This window comes from Hippopotamus amphibius, chromosome 5 (genome assembly GCF_030028045.1).
Source record: "Hippopotamus amphibius kiboko isolate mHipAmp2 chromosome 5, mHipAmp2.hap2, whole genome shotgun sequence".
NCBI lineage: Eukaryota > Metazoa > Chordata > Mammalia > Artiodactyla > Hippopotamidae > Hippopotamus > Hippopotamus amphibius.
Window position 1 is genome coordinate 94,242,310 of NC_080190.1, and position 15,009 is coordinate 94,257,318.

General features: G+C 47.3%; 1 protein-coding gene across 3 annotated transcripts in view; it reads right to left on the reverse strand.

Moving 5' to 3' along the window:
• The window catches only part of PRKDC (protein kinase, DNA-activated, catalytic subunit), a 141,565-nt gene that overhangs the window by 79,907 nt on the left and 46,649 nt on the right, over positions 1-15,009 (reverse strand). For all 3 annotated transcript variants that reach the window (XM_057737521.1, XM_057737522.1, XM_057737523.1), the window contains exons 28-36: positions 12,815-12,909; positions 11,328-11,427; positions 10,095-10,228; positions 6,174-6,425; positions 4,321-4,544; positions 3,553-3,761; positions 3,169-3,301; positions 2,586-2,744; positions 1,725-1,928 (exon numbers count right to left, since the gene is read on the reverse strand). In XM_057737521.1, coding sequence (XP_057593504.1) covers positions 1,725-1,928; positions 2,586-2,744; positions 3,169-3,301; positions 3,553-3,761; positions 4,321-4,544; positions 6,174-6,425; positions 10,095-10,228; positions 11,328-11,427; positions 12,815-12,909 — 1,510 coding nt within the window. The remainder of the gene's footprint in view (positions 1-1,724; positions 1,929-2,585; positions 2,745-3,168; positions 3,302-3,552; positions 3,762-4,320; positions 4,545-6,173; positions 6,426-10,094; positions 10,229-11,327; positions 11,428-12,814; positions 12,910-15,009) is intronic.

Consider the following 15,009-nt stretch of genomic DNA (forward strand, 5'->3'; position numbering starts at 1 on the left):
TGTCCAATATGTATCCATTTGGGAAAAAAATATTTCTACAGTGCTGTTTGCATTATTTACATTTGTTTAAAAAGAAACTATAAAGGTAACAGAAAAAAACATAGGCAGATAGATTTTAAAGATGATACTGGGATGGAGAAAGCCTTTCTAAATATGACGTGAAAAACACAGCAACTAAAAAGAAGATTGGTATCTTCTTTAACTATAAAAAAATCAAATACTACTGTATGGAATAAATACTCCAAGTGAGAAAGACAAATGGCCAGTAGGAAAAAGGACTCTGCATACATGATAGACAGAGGTCTGCTATACTTGCTATACAAAAATTTACAAATAAGATATATTGCTTAAAGAAATACTGGTGTTATATACAGTGATTCTAATCTTCACTAAAGGTGTTTTTTTAGAAAAAAGCTATCTTTACCCTCAACTATACCCAGGGTCCCCCAGCCAAGAGGGTCAGCATCTCCAGCCCCCTGCATCCCTCAAGGACAAGCGAGCCTGAGGGACAACACCCCCACCCCCCACCCCCAGGCTTCCTGCACACCAAGGCCCCACTGCAGCTTTCTTGGACTCTGAAGTCTGTCACTACTTGTCCTTTTGGTTTCCAGCTATCAAAATGTTGTCACTCTTGTCTTTTCTCCTTTTCCATATCCTTTAAGATTGTGCTTTCAAAAAACAAAAAACCAAACAACAACGACGAAAAGCTTGCTTCTGTCATTTTAGAGGCATCTGGGGAGGAGGCAGAGGTAAATGGGTATGGTGTTTATCCATCACCTTCCCCAAAAGTCTGAATATTTTTAAAAGCTCAAAATGTGGTATTTCCTGAGTGTTGTGGGTCTACTGCAAGTTTCTCACTTTTAAAAATACAAATTCCTGGTGCAACCTACCACAAAATCATCCCCTACAGCAGACAAGCCCTGCCTGAAATAAAAGCTTATTAACTCAGCAGGAAACTGTGCCTCTCCCTTAGAATGGTCATTCCAACAGTTAACTATTTCTGATTGTCTACCGACCAGCAAATCAAAGTCAACTATATATTAATTATTGATCTGCAAAGCTTCAATGTGAAGGGAAGAAGGAGCTAGAACAGGAACACATGGGAAATGAGGACCCAGCACCAAGACCGTGGAAGCCATGACCAGGGAGGACTGCAGCACGTCAGGGCCAGCCATGGCCAGTGCGGATGCAAAAGCAGGCTGGCCTCGGGCCAGGCTCGTGTGCTCCAACACCACGTCTTGGCAAAGGTCAGTCACCTACACAGCTGTGACTCATTGTACGAGGCTTAGAGACTCAGGGGGCCTGAGAGATTAAAAATGGTAACCAACATCTCACATCCACTAACATCACTAACTATAAAGGCTGTGTTTTGTTTCCTTTGATTTTGTGTTTAGACATTGGCAAGGGCTTTAAACCTTCCAGGAAGAGATCACTTTTTTTTTTTTAGATTTTTTGATGTGGACCATTTTTAAAGTCTATTGAATTTGTTACAATATTGCTTCTGTCTTATGTTTTGTTTTTTTGGCCCTGAGGCATGTGGGATCTTAGTTCCCCAAGCAGGGTTGGAACCCAAACCACCTGCACTACAAGGTGAAGTCTTAACCACCGGACCACCAAGGAAGCCCCTCACTTTGTTTTAATGATGTATTATTTCCGGAATATAGCAACCCTTTTATAAGTATTACTAAAGAAAATATACTTTATTAAAAAGAAAAATCCATTACCATTTTGGGATTATCCACAGATGATTTCACGAGTTCCAATACAGCAACATCTAGGTTTTTCAACAATTCAGTGTTTATTGTTTCTGAGAACAAGCTGTAGAAATACTGTCCATGAGAGAAGCTGACGATGCCCCTCTGGGACCCTCCGGAGGATGGCATGGACACCACTGCTGTGTCCAGGAGAAGACCCACCAGGTGCTCACACTGCAGAGAGGAAAGGAGAAAGGCAGTGGCACAGGACTCCCTGGGAGGCTGTTAACTCTGACAGTGCAAAGCAGTCTACAGGGGCCTGGTCCTGGGAGGCCCAGGTTGGTCTAAGCATAGATATTCAACATGGCTCCATTTTCTAGGTTTCACTTTGGGTAGGAACCCTTCCCTGACTCACATGCCTCTCATGGTTCCAAAGAATCTCGTGGCTCTTGCTTTGAGGGGAACCTAGAGAGACTAGAGAGCTAGACAGCCTGTCTGAGGCCAGCCCTGCACAGCTCAGAGGGCCATGAGCACTTGGTGGGGCGTCCGGGTGCTCCTCCAGGGCCTCTCCCACATCGGCCTCTGAAGAGTCGCCAAGGATGGGGGAAGAAGAGGCCACTGTGTCAACACAGGTCGGCTTTGCAGTCACAGTTGTTCTCTGCCTCAAGGCCTTTTGGAAATAAACTGGGATAGACAAAACCTCAGCTTAAGGTCATTCTACTACTTTTATATTAAAAAATAAAATTTTAGCAAGTCATCTGACGTAAATCAATAAAAGTCCTTGTGCAGCTAAGAAGTTACCCAACTAAACTCCTGTTTGCAGAGACACTGCATGTGAGTGATGCCTGACGTCACCAGCACAGCACATGCGCATGCAGATGCTTTCCCTACCAGCCCGCCGCACGCAAAGGCCAACTCCAGAAGTCCACTGGCAAACCGCCTGCAGCCGGGGTCCAGTGAAGGCAGGCACTGCCCTTCGACTCCAGGTGCGATGCTCTCATACACCAGGGAAAGCAGCTTTGTGCCGAGAGGATGCTGCTGCTCTGCAGACTGAGGTAAAGCAGCAGTGAAACGTCTAGCAACGAGATACGTTACAGAAAAACAACCTCACACCTTTCGTTAATAAAAAAATCCATGTTTGCTAACACTGACCACTGCCTTCAAATAGCCAGGGACATTTTCACTACTTCTGTTTCCTGGCCACAAAGGCACAATAGCAGTTAGTGCCTAAAGGTCTTCAGAAGGCTGCTGGAAACATTCAGATGTCCTTTATCTTCATTTAACATTTATAAACTTTTACACTTACTGTCATATTTATATTCTAGGCAACAGTGACATGTCTGGAGCAAGTAGCTCTCTAATTCCTATCTTGGCATTCCCTGTACATAACAGGTGTTTTAAAAAAGACTATAAAATAAACAAACTAACTGGCACAATTAGCTAAGAGAAATGTAAACCACACGGGCACGGTTACCTGAGGCTGTGCTATAACATGCAGCAAGCCAGCCCTGTGAAGCTGCTTACACGCCGACACGACAGACGTCAGCCTGGCCCTGCTCACGTGAGCGTCCAGGCCGTACAGGTCAACAGCACACAGCTCCTCAATGCTGGCCAGGCAAGGAAAAACAAAAGGAAAACCAGGTGAGCAGTGGCCTCATTATATTACAGGACACTGAAAAATCTGTGTTCTGCTGTAAGGTATAGACTAGCTTCCCGGTGCTCTAGATCACTGCAAGGTCCTGGAGAACAAACCCAAGTTAAGCAAACCGGGATCCATGCTAATCCTGCATGGATGAACACTCTACACCCCTCCCCCCCTGCACCCCCATCATGCTGCAACCGTCCTGGAAGCACCCACCTCTGTGTTGTGACCTCCTCCCTGAGGCACGTCTCCAGCGCGTCCCGGAACGGGGACGTCTTCAGGGCCTTCAGCAGGCCCACACACACATCGGGGAGGTGGTCCATCACCCGCACGTCCCCAACGTTGAAGCCCACGCTCGAGGGTGCACACAGCGTTCTCACCAGGAGCTTCACAAGGTCTGTGCTGCACGAATCCTTCCCGAGGAGCTGCACAAACACACCCATCAGTCAGCGTCGGGGCTTTCACCACAGTGGATGGCCCAGCAAGTGGGACTCTGGTTAGGCTGGAGCAGGGGCTGGCACTCTCTCTCCACAGGGTCAGACAGCACACACTTCAGGCTGTGCTGCTGTCCTGGCAGGAAAGCGGCCGGGACCACATGTGGGCAGGCGGGCCCAGAGGTGCCGCAGGGAAACCGTGGCAGGGCGCTGTGGGCGTCCAGCCCTGGTGGAGGCGGGGCCGGCGCGGTGGGCGCCAAGTGGGCACAGGTGGGACATGGTCTCAGCCCCACAGACACACGTGCAGACAGGGCTGCTGTGCGTTTCCTCAGGCAGACGCTTGGTCACCGCGTAAAACGCAACAGCCAATAAGACATTTAGAAAAACTGGGTCTTTCATTTGCATAATGAGAATCTGAAGTACATGCAGAGTTTTATTATTAATTCAAGAGCAGACAACTCCTATAGCAACAGATGGTTCCAAGAAGACCAGAACCACCCTGGCCAGTAGCCGAGCCCAGGCCCCACGACCAGGGCAGCGGCGGGCCTACCTTCCAGCTGTCAGGGGAGGCGCCCAGCAGAGTCGTACAGAACTCCAGGACCCGGACCACCACCGTGCATTTGCTGTAATTGTATCTTTCTCCCTCCTGTGGGCTGGGTCTGTCACCTGAGGCCCCGGCACCAAAGCACTTTTCTGCCACAGTAATATCATGCAGAGCAATGCGTTCTAAGAAGAAAGCCACTGCTTTCCACAGTGAAGACTGTGTTTCAGTACCTAGAAAAAATTACATTATAATGTTAACATACGCTTCCTTCTAATTCCACTAAGATTAACGTAAAGTTCCATCTTTAAGTATAGGTGTCATATACTTTTAGTCAAAATTTTAAAGGCTTAAAAAAAGCTGAATAAAATGGCAGTTATTTCTTCTCACTTGAAAACACCACCCGAGTAGAATGCAACTGCAGACGCGCGCAGTGAGAGCATGCCCACGGAGGGCCAGCTCCTGCCACGCTCACACTGCTGCGGGTCCGTGGGTTAGCAGGATCTTTCTGAGGGGCATTTGCCAAATCGTACTAAAAGCTTTAAACAACCAATTTCTATCTGCTTTGATCCAACACTGAAATTTTATCCTCATGAAATAATGGCAGAATTGCAAAGATGTGCTTTAAGAATATTCATTTTAGTATTGTTTTTAATAATAAAAAAATAGAAACAACCTAAACGTCCTTCAACGAACAAACACGGCATGGCAGTGGCCTTTAAACAGGAGGGCATGACTGGCGTTTTATGGAATCAATTTCAGATCAACCCCCAGATGGTTTGTCCAAAACTCGTGAGTCTGAGACGTGCTCCCCGCTCCCGGCTCCGCCACAGGAAGGATGGATGCACCGTTCTTGGCTCTGCGATCTGAGAACAGCTCACCATCCCGGCGTCAAGACAGGGGATGCGTGACAAGAGTGGTGCTGAGCCAAGGGAGTGAGAGAAGGAAGGGGCTGGCACGGACCCTCCAGGGTGATGGGTTCCAGTGCTGCTTTCATCAGATTTAGGGAAAGGTAATCACACTGCCAACTGACAGGTCATTACAAACAATTCTGATGACAGGTCATTATGTATTCGAAGAATTGAGAGAAAATATGTTCTGAATTACATTCTGAAACACCAGGTATCCTTGAATCCGACAGACCAGGGGCCATCTGACTCCTTCCAATCCTGTCCCCTTGGACAGGCCTGCGGAGAGAGAGAATGGCAGGCCCTCCAGTCAGCCGCCTCCACAGCTGGGGTGGATGCCCCCGCACGGACAACTGTTTAAACAGCACTGCCCGTCCTGAGGGTAAGTCTGACGTTCCACCCACGGGAGAGAGGGTCCAGGAGAAACCCCAGAAGACACACCAGCTGCTCCGGGAACCGCAGAGAGCGCACCTGGCAGCCGACGGCCCACTCCAGGTGCTGCATCCTGGGGGCACCACTCCCAGAGCCCGTGCCTGCCCACACAGGCCACAGGGGGCCCCACAAGGACAAGCCTGCCCGGCACATGCATCCAACCCGCCTGCTGTCCTCTGCAAACAGCACCATCACTACCGCACCGCAGCAGACACGCTCCAAGAACACGAAGACGTGAGAGAACTAAAGTCCCACTACACAGAGACACGGACAAAGATCAGAGGCCTCACAGAAACCTCAGGAGGTTACTTTACCAGAGGGTCATCGAGAACCTGTGAACAGAGCAAGGAAGCAGCACAGAATCCGGGCAGGACCCACCCCCACCCTCGCCGTGAGCTTGGAGAAGCAGGCAGAGCTGAAGAATGACACCCTGTGACCCTGTCCAACCAAAACTCCACCCATCCCGGCCCCGACACGGCCCTCGGCAGCGCCAGACGGTGCGGACCGCAAGGCTCTACCCACCCAGCACGTGGGCAGCGCTAAGGGTCCCGGCGCCCAGGAAGGTGTTGTAGCTCTCGAGCGCAGCCAGCAGTGCGTCCATCCACTGCAGGACGTAGCGCAGGCGGAAGGGCCCGCGCAGGTGCAGGAAGGTGGGCTGGGCCAGGATGCCAGAGGGCGGCGCGCAGGCTCCTCCTCCCTCGAAGGTGGTTATGAGGAAGGACGTGCCCTCCTCCTGGATCAGATCTCTCAGCCACAGGCAAGGGGATTTGTTGCCTTAAAAGAGAAACAGATCAAAACACACATATAAATCATATATAGAGAACAGACATATGGACATCAAGCAGGGGCAGGGGAGGGGATGAACTGGGAGACTGGGATTCTATATATATGTTACTAGTAAGAAAAAAATATCAAATTGTACACTCTAAATATATGCAGTTTATTGTATGTCAATTATATCTCAATAAAAGTTCTAAAAGATAAAATAAGATCACTTTCATGTAATTAAAAATCACTTAATCTAATCACTGTACCTAACTAAAACTAGCATCTCCTAATAGTAAAAAAAAAAAAAAAAATTAAAAGCCTGGTATGTTAAAAATGTAATCAGACCAGAACAAGATGGGCAGTATCACGATATTTGAAATAGTTTCCCATAGATGTCCCACACAAACAACCTACCAGTAGAGGGAAATTCCAAAATGATCCAGGATACTGTTCTATTTAACTGTAGCATTCCCAACTTGCTCACTGTACTTACTGCCAAGAAGGTATTTCCACCAAAAGCCATTCTCTTCCGTTTCTTTAAAGGTTATTAACATAGTTGGATACCATCTGAATACTATAAACCTCATACTTTCTCTTGCCTTTTTTCTTGGGAATCATCACTGCTTTTCTAAGGAATAAACACGTGATAAGGGAGGCACTCCGGCTCCTTCCTGTGCCGCCCCAGCTGTGGGCACTGGCCTCCCAGCCTGCCTCCTTGTCCACAAGGAGACACACACAGTGTCTACCTCTAAGAATGTCACCAAGGTTAAGTGAACTAAAGCCGTTAATATTTGAAAAAGTGCTTAGAATAGCATCTATCACATGGTAAGTGCAGTGTTCATTAAATAAAAAGAGTGCAATGATCTGCTTTTTAAAAGCTACTTTTCTTTTAGGTATTTATCATTTTCTAAATTAAAGAAAAAAACATTAAAGTGTATTCTGTATGCCCTGAAATCAGTGGCTGTAAAAAGGTCATGTCATTGTGACTCTAATGAAGTTAGAGAAGAATCCAAAACAGTAATGTATTTCTGATGCAAAAGAAGAAATGGTTTTTTTCTGTGTCAAAAAATACCTATCACAAGCTATGTAAGTAAAGATTAGTAGCATATTTTCAGGGTTTGTTTTAGAAATATTAAACATTCCATTATTTTCGCTAAGAAGAAAGAAAACAAAACTATAATGACTGAAGAATAATATGATATTTAAATTCTATATCGAGTGCTAGCTAAGAGTGGCAGTAGAGGACATGCAGAAATCATGGACCCAGGAAGACACATCTAGAGGGAAACAAGACAGGTCAAGAGGAGGGGGGCCCTCCCCATGTCCTCCCCACCATGAGGCAGTGTCTGTCTCTCTGCCTTTTCACCCAACCCGCCCCCACTCCCTGGTGTCAGCATCCGAAGGCCCTGGCACACAGTGGGGACAAACCTGCACCTGTCATTACATCCCATGGATCTGGGCGTCCATGTGCCTGGCCCCCAGGCACAGGGTACTCCTGCAGGACACAGGATCTTAAAAATCACTGGGGCAAAGACACAGAAGAGAAGGGAAGATGCCCAACGGCAGACTCAGAAGAGGCGAGCCAGACCCACTCGGCATCCTGTACCCAAAAAAGACTACTCTGAGAGGGAGAGTGCTGTTATTCCACCGAAAGCACATGAAGGGCCTGCCGCAGGCAGCTGGGAAGAAGGGAAGTGGAACATCTGGGACCAGCCAAGCTGGGGCCGCTAGGAATTGCTGGGCCTGCAATAAGCAGTCCTACCTGGGAAAAGTCGGGGCCTCAGTTTCCTTGAAAAGTAAGGAGAAGAGCCCCACCCCCCACCCCATCCACTCTTCGCTGACTTCATTGCGACAATGTATAACACAAACTTGTTAACTAAAAGCAGTAAGCATATATAAAATACTAATTTTTTTAAACAATTCTCTAAGTTAAAAACACAAATATACATTTCTGCCACACACATAAAGCTATAGAATCACAGATACGCACCACACACGAGGGGAGTCAAAAGTTATCCACACTCTGGTGACATCAAAACTCCAGTAAATTCTGCAGCCAGCATGAAGATAATTTTTGACTCACCCTCATATTTATATAGTATATGTAATATACAGTATGAATACAATCACAGCATATAGCATGTAAAATATATAGTGTTTCTTTACAACATATTCCACAGCATGTATTATACGCCACAGTATAACAAAATGCAGAGTCCCTCTAAGTCCTATTCACCCCTCATCCCTGAAGCAGCCCCACAGAGGTCCTCCACGCCACTTGCTAAAGAACTGGCTCGCAGTCTGGGGTGCACTGGCACCTCCTCACTCAGGCACACACACCATAGTGTGTCCTGGTTCTGGACCAGTACTCAGTGCACGTGAAGGGGAGCCAGGGCCTGTGCCTGTCCTGGGGCACAGCTTCCTCATGTCTGAGCTACTGAACCCCATGCCTGAGCTACCAATACACTTATTTCTGAGAAATTTAGGTATCGTCTCAAGTTTCTAAGTACAGTGTAATGGTTTAGTAGAGTAACTACTGAAAAGCACAGGTCCACTGCTTTCCTTTAATGCCACAATGATCTGAGATCATTCAGACTTAGCAGTTTGGCAATTCCTTACTAATTACATGTTGCAATAAAGCAACTGCATTAATTCATTAACTATTAATAAGATTTCTAAATCTTAACTGAATATCATGTTAACTGCAATGGTCATCCAATTTTTCCTTCTTTCTTTTAAGTGGGACAGAAAAGCAAAGATGTGGAATAAAAAAAAGACACTAGGGGGCTTCCCAGGTGGCGCAGTGGTTAAGAATCCACCTGACAATGCAGGGGACACTGGTTCAAGCCCTGGGCCAGGAAGATCCCACATGCCACTGAGCAACTAAGCCCGTGCGCCACAACTACTGAGCCTGCGCTCTAGAGTCCCTGAGCCACAACTACTGAGCCCATGTGTCACAACTACTGAAGCCCACACGCCTAGAGCCCATGCTCCACAAGAGAAGCCACCTCAATAAGAAGCCCGCACACCACAACAGAGAAAAGCCCCCACTCACTGCAACTAGAGAAAGCCCATGTGCAGCAATGAAGACCCAACGCAGCCAATAAATAAATGAATAAATTAATTAATTAAAAAAAAAAAGAATCTGCCTGCCAATGCAGATGACACAGGTTCAATCCCTGGTGCAGGAAGATCCCACATGCCGCAGAGCAACTAAGCCTGTGTGCCAAAACTACTGAGCCCATAGGCCTAGAGCCCGCGCTTTGCGACAAAAGAGGCCACCATAATGAGAAGCCCACGCACCACAATGAAGAGTAGCCCTGCTTACCGCAACTAGAGAAAGCCGGTGTACAGCAACAAGATGCAATGCAGCCAACAAAAATAAATAATTTTTTTAAAAAACGATACTAGGAAATTCTGAATTTACCTCCTCTGTACCATCTGACTACCAAAAACGCAGCCTTTTTTCCTTCCCTTCTATAAATGTTTGGGAAAGGTACAGCCATATTTATCACCTACCTTACAAATGATCTGTAATGATTATTGAACATACTTACTTACTGTATTTATTAGAACATGTTACATTTATCTAAACAGTGGGAAGATCACATTTTGCGTAAGTGCATCTCTAAACTACCGGTAGAAGTCGTTTCTGAGGCATAAAGTCCTTCATACCTGGCAGAAGAGGCACAAGCTTATAAAAGAGCTCCATGCATTTGTGTCGACACTCCGTCTGGGGCCTCCCACAGCTGGTGAAAAGCCACCGGACCACGTCCCCTAAACACAAGGATGCCGCAGGAGGAAAGCCACTGTTGGGAGAACACACTGCATTTAATATTCACCCCACATTCACATTCAGCTGACCCTAGAGTCTAAAAGCCATAAATTCGATTTTGCTACCCTGATACATGTAGAAACCTCATTAAAAGGCATTCAATTTATTTTCAGTGTATTATCATCAGAATACCATCAAATGTCACAGGTGAAATAGGTCCTAAATGCTGCTTACCTTTTTTCTTTTTAATTGAGGGAAAAATTAAAATGCATTTCTTAAAAGATCAGCACCAAGAATTTTCATACTTCCTTTTCAATGCACTTTACAACAAAAGGGGGCTTAAGATCTGACACAGTGCTTCTCAAATTGTGATCCCTGGACCGGCTGCATCAGTGTTACCTTGGCAGAAAGGCAAATTCTCAACCCCACTCCAAATCCACTGAAGCTGACCCCAGGGCAGGGCCCAGAGACCTGCGCTGCAGCCAGGCCTAAGGTAACACTGCTGCTCAAGGGTGCACGTGCGTGACCTGCAGAGACTGCGCACTCAGCGGCAGAGTCTGGTAGAGTCCATTTTAAAACCACAGAGGGAGTATGAACATCCAGTCTACAGGGTGAGCTTCTGCAGTGGCAGCAGCCAGCAGACCCCTGCATAGACCTCTGCACAGACCAGGGGGAAGAGGCCCTGCACACTCCCACCCCATGTGAGACAGAGACTCTGCAGGATGGAAATGGGAGCACAGACTGGAAGTCACTGGGCAGTAACCCAGCCTGGTTCTGAGCGGCTTCACTTCATCATCTGTAACCTCATTCTGTCAAAATCCTATGATTCCAATATTTTAGTTCTTACATTTCAAACCTACTCCATAACAGCTAATGCACATTCCAGGCAACTAATGCCACATCAAATTTGTATTCAAAATTAGTGCAGACACACTAATCAGTTACAAAACGGACTTTCAAACTGCATCCACTATTTAATGAAGATTACACCTTAAACGAAGCTTTCAAACATAAAGCTTTTAAACGGCTTTGGAAAATTGACTCTATACTTTCACAAATTCCTCCCAGATTCTCCCGTGTTAACTGAGAATTAGTTTTATGTTGGGGGGGGAGGAGGAAGCAACATCACCTACCGGGGACAGCGTCGCTTTTTTGCTTCATTTAAAGAAACGTGCTTCTTCTCAATGATGCGCCCCAGGTGTTCAACAGCATCGCAGCATTGCTGGACGGTGCCTGCTCAACACATGCAGATATTGCCAACGGAGGTTAGTAACAAAGCGGCACTTCAGGCTTACTGGCCTAGCTTTGCAATTAAAAGGTGATTTTACGAAAGAGTTAGTATTTTTCATCCCTCAAAACTTAACACTGCACATCTGAAAACAAAACCCAGGTTTAGGACCACCGGACAGCGCGGTGTGTGCGCACGCGCACACACACACAACACCAGCAGCCCCAGCAGCCGAAGCACAGCCCCACGGACAGGGTCTGAGACGCAGGGCTCTGCAGGTGTTACGAAACCCACAAAGCACGCCAGAGCCTGTGCACCCCACTGCAGGCTATTAATTCAGGGCTAAGTTCCTTGATCTGCCCTTCTCTCATGTAGGTTAAACTATATGACAGTTAATAATATGGTCACTGCGGAGAACAGAAATAAAATAGTGAAACTATCTACAGGCGTCTTATTCAGGAAAGGACCTCACACAACCTATTTTGACCTCTGTTACCAAGAAAGTTTTCTTTCTATGCTTTTTAACTATGGCAGTGATTTTTAAAAGAGTAAAGTTTCACTTGCTGAGAAAATTCACCTATATATGACGTCGAGATAAAGCGGTTTTAAGCTAACGGTGGCAGGACTCATCAGCAGGGCTGTCGCCATGGAGGACCACAGAGCTCAATCTGTCTGTTAAATAATGACAGACACCACCAACCGGTAAGCGAGAGGGGGTCTCTATACCACCCTCTGTGAGAGCCACATCAGGACCGTGTGCTCTGGGCCAGAGCCCCATGCCCACTGGGTGGGGAGATTACCAAGAAGTCTTCCAGCCCCAAAACTCCTGCAGGATCCTGAGAGCTTCCAGACAGGATTTAATTGTAAAGATGATCATTTATTCCTCTCTTAGCCACTTCAGCCTATTTCCGACTTAGTATTTTAAAATTATGTCTTAATTACTGTCAAAATAGCTTTGTCACAATCTTGTAAGGAAACCTGTTCTCTACTTTCTAAGCTGTCATTAGCTGAGTTCAGAGACACGGACCTCCCCTCCGTGCTCACCACGTCCAGCTTCCTGAGTCACCACCGCAGCTGGCTGCCTTCGTGGGAGCTTCACAATAAGACTGTCGCGCCCGCCCTGGGCAGCACCCCAAACCAACCAGGGGTCAGGCTGAGAGGCTGCCGGGGTACACAGCAAGTCCTAGAGAAGGCACGGAAGCCTCTTGTACAAACGAGGTCGGAGGTGGTGGAGGGGCCCACCTCACCGTCACTTATCACCCTAAAAGGGAGACGTGAGGAGATGACAGCACCTTTCAAGGGGCTGACCTAGGCCCCACGTGTGGACAAGCTCCCTCAGGTTGGCAAGGCAGACAGGCTAGCACGCACACAGAAAGCCCGAATGGGACCTACCCAAGGTCCTCTCATCCGCATGTGCTAAGGCCAGGCTTTCCACGTATGTAACCAAGGCTTCGAACACAAACTGGTCCACCAGGGACTCTTCCTCCCTGCAAAATAAAGAGTATCAAGCCTCATCTAAGAAAACAATAAAACAGAAACAATGAAGGGAAAAAGTAATGTTATTAAAGAATACATACCTTAACTAATAAATTTGTCTTTAAAAATGGCTCAAATGTTTTAAAACATAAAACAACCCAAAACACTTCTTCAAACAAGAAAACCTGGTCAAGAACAGACCCAGGAGACACAGGCTTTTTACTGATATTACATGCACCTCCTCCACCTGTGGACCTGCTCGCAGCGCATAACCTGAAACCACTGTCCCAACCACACTCCACACACCTCATCAAATCCACATGTAGCAGAAAAGAAGATCAGGTACTACGTTCACACTCTTTTAAAGTAAAGGAATTTTAAGAGCTCTCTCCACCCAAAAATAAGTCAGCATCAACAGTCATCGCTGGGGCTTTACGAGCACATCTACCGCATATAAACAAGTGCATGGACCACCAAGGTCCGTGGACCACCTTCTGACAGCACACTAAAGTCTGGACACAGGCACAGGCCAGCCTCTCCCTGGAAAAGCTGTTCCTAGGTGACACAGGACAGTGATTGTTAAGTACACAACACCAGGCAGAGGCACTAAGTCTCATGAGTGTTCCAGTTGTGTGACCCAGTGCAGGGTCACTGCTCCACCTCTGGGAAGCTGGACCAGAGTGGGGAGCCAGCAAGCGCAGGAGGATGGGGAGGACTTGGAACAAGACCGCACACCGGTGTTTGGTTTGGCAGGAATATTACCCTGGTTATTTTTTAATCTGAATCCTAGAAGGGGATCCCAGAAGCCTCTTAGGCTTGCACAAGCTCCACGTCTCCGCCTCGCACACCACATCACACACCCAGATCTGACACTGGAGATAATGTACACCATGCTGCGTGGGCCAAGACATGGCGGCAGGATGAGCACAGGAGGCAGAGCGAGGAGGGAAGGTCACCTGGAAGAGCACTCTGTGGTCAGACTGCAAAGGCTGGAGCTGGGATCAGAGGTCTCAGAAGGCCAGGCTGACCACAATAGCTTTCATCTCAGATACCAAAACCATTTAAAGTACTGAGGAGAAAAGCAACATGACAAAATGATACTCCAAAACCGGGCTCCCCAACGAGAGCTTTCCGTAACTGTTCATGAGCCCACAGGAAGGAAGCACCCAAACTTGTACTTGTATCACTCAACACACAAGACCTCCAACATGGCTCCCTCCAGCATCTTTTCTCAAAGCCACCAAGAATGTGGTCCAGCAAACCCAAGTGTCCAAGAAAGATGGCAACAGGGGAAAGGAAACAAGGCCTGATAGGATGGGGAGGGAGACGCAGGCAGGCGCAGAGTCAGGTCAGACAGGGCGGGTGAGTGGGGCAGAGGGAGGTCTTCCACCCGGACAGACCCAGAGGAGCCGGGCCTGATGGCCCCCTGAGTGAAGCTGCCCTCCAGCCCAGGTTCAGCCTGGAAAAGCCCACTATGCTCGCTGATCCCAGAAGGGAATTCTGCTCTGACCTGCTCCCGACAGCAGAGTCAGGCCACTGGGGTCTGAAAAGCAGAAACTAAAGGGCAGTCCACATTCTTGGACAGTATTTCTCCCAAATGTCAAGCTGTGGGTCCACTTCACACATTTCTAGAGAACTCTGCTTCCCACGACTAACGATGGACCTTGCCAACCTAATTCCTTGGACCGGGATCCTGCAACCTCTCACGGAAGCTGAAGCCAGTCTCTGTTCAGCAGAGTTTCCCAGGATCCTTTACCTGACAGTGAAAACACGGACCATTCTTATCCAGCCATGTCTATGCCTAACAGCTGCTTTCCAACACCAAAAGCACACTGGCTAGAGGGCATATCAACACACAGATGATAAAACAGAAAAGCAAAGCAAGGGGACAAGTGCCATCAAAGTCAGGAGAAGGATTAACTCAGGGCAGGGCGGGTCTCAAATACTGATGATACTCGACTTCTAAACCTAGGTGGTCAGTATGCAGCTGTTATTATTATTCTACAAACTTTACACATTTCAGGGTTTTCAAATTGAAGTATAATTGACATACAACACTGTATTAGTTTCAGGTGTACAACACAACAATTTGATGTTTGCACGTGTTACAA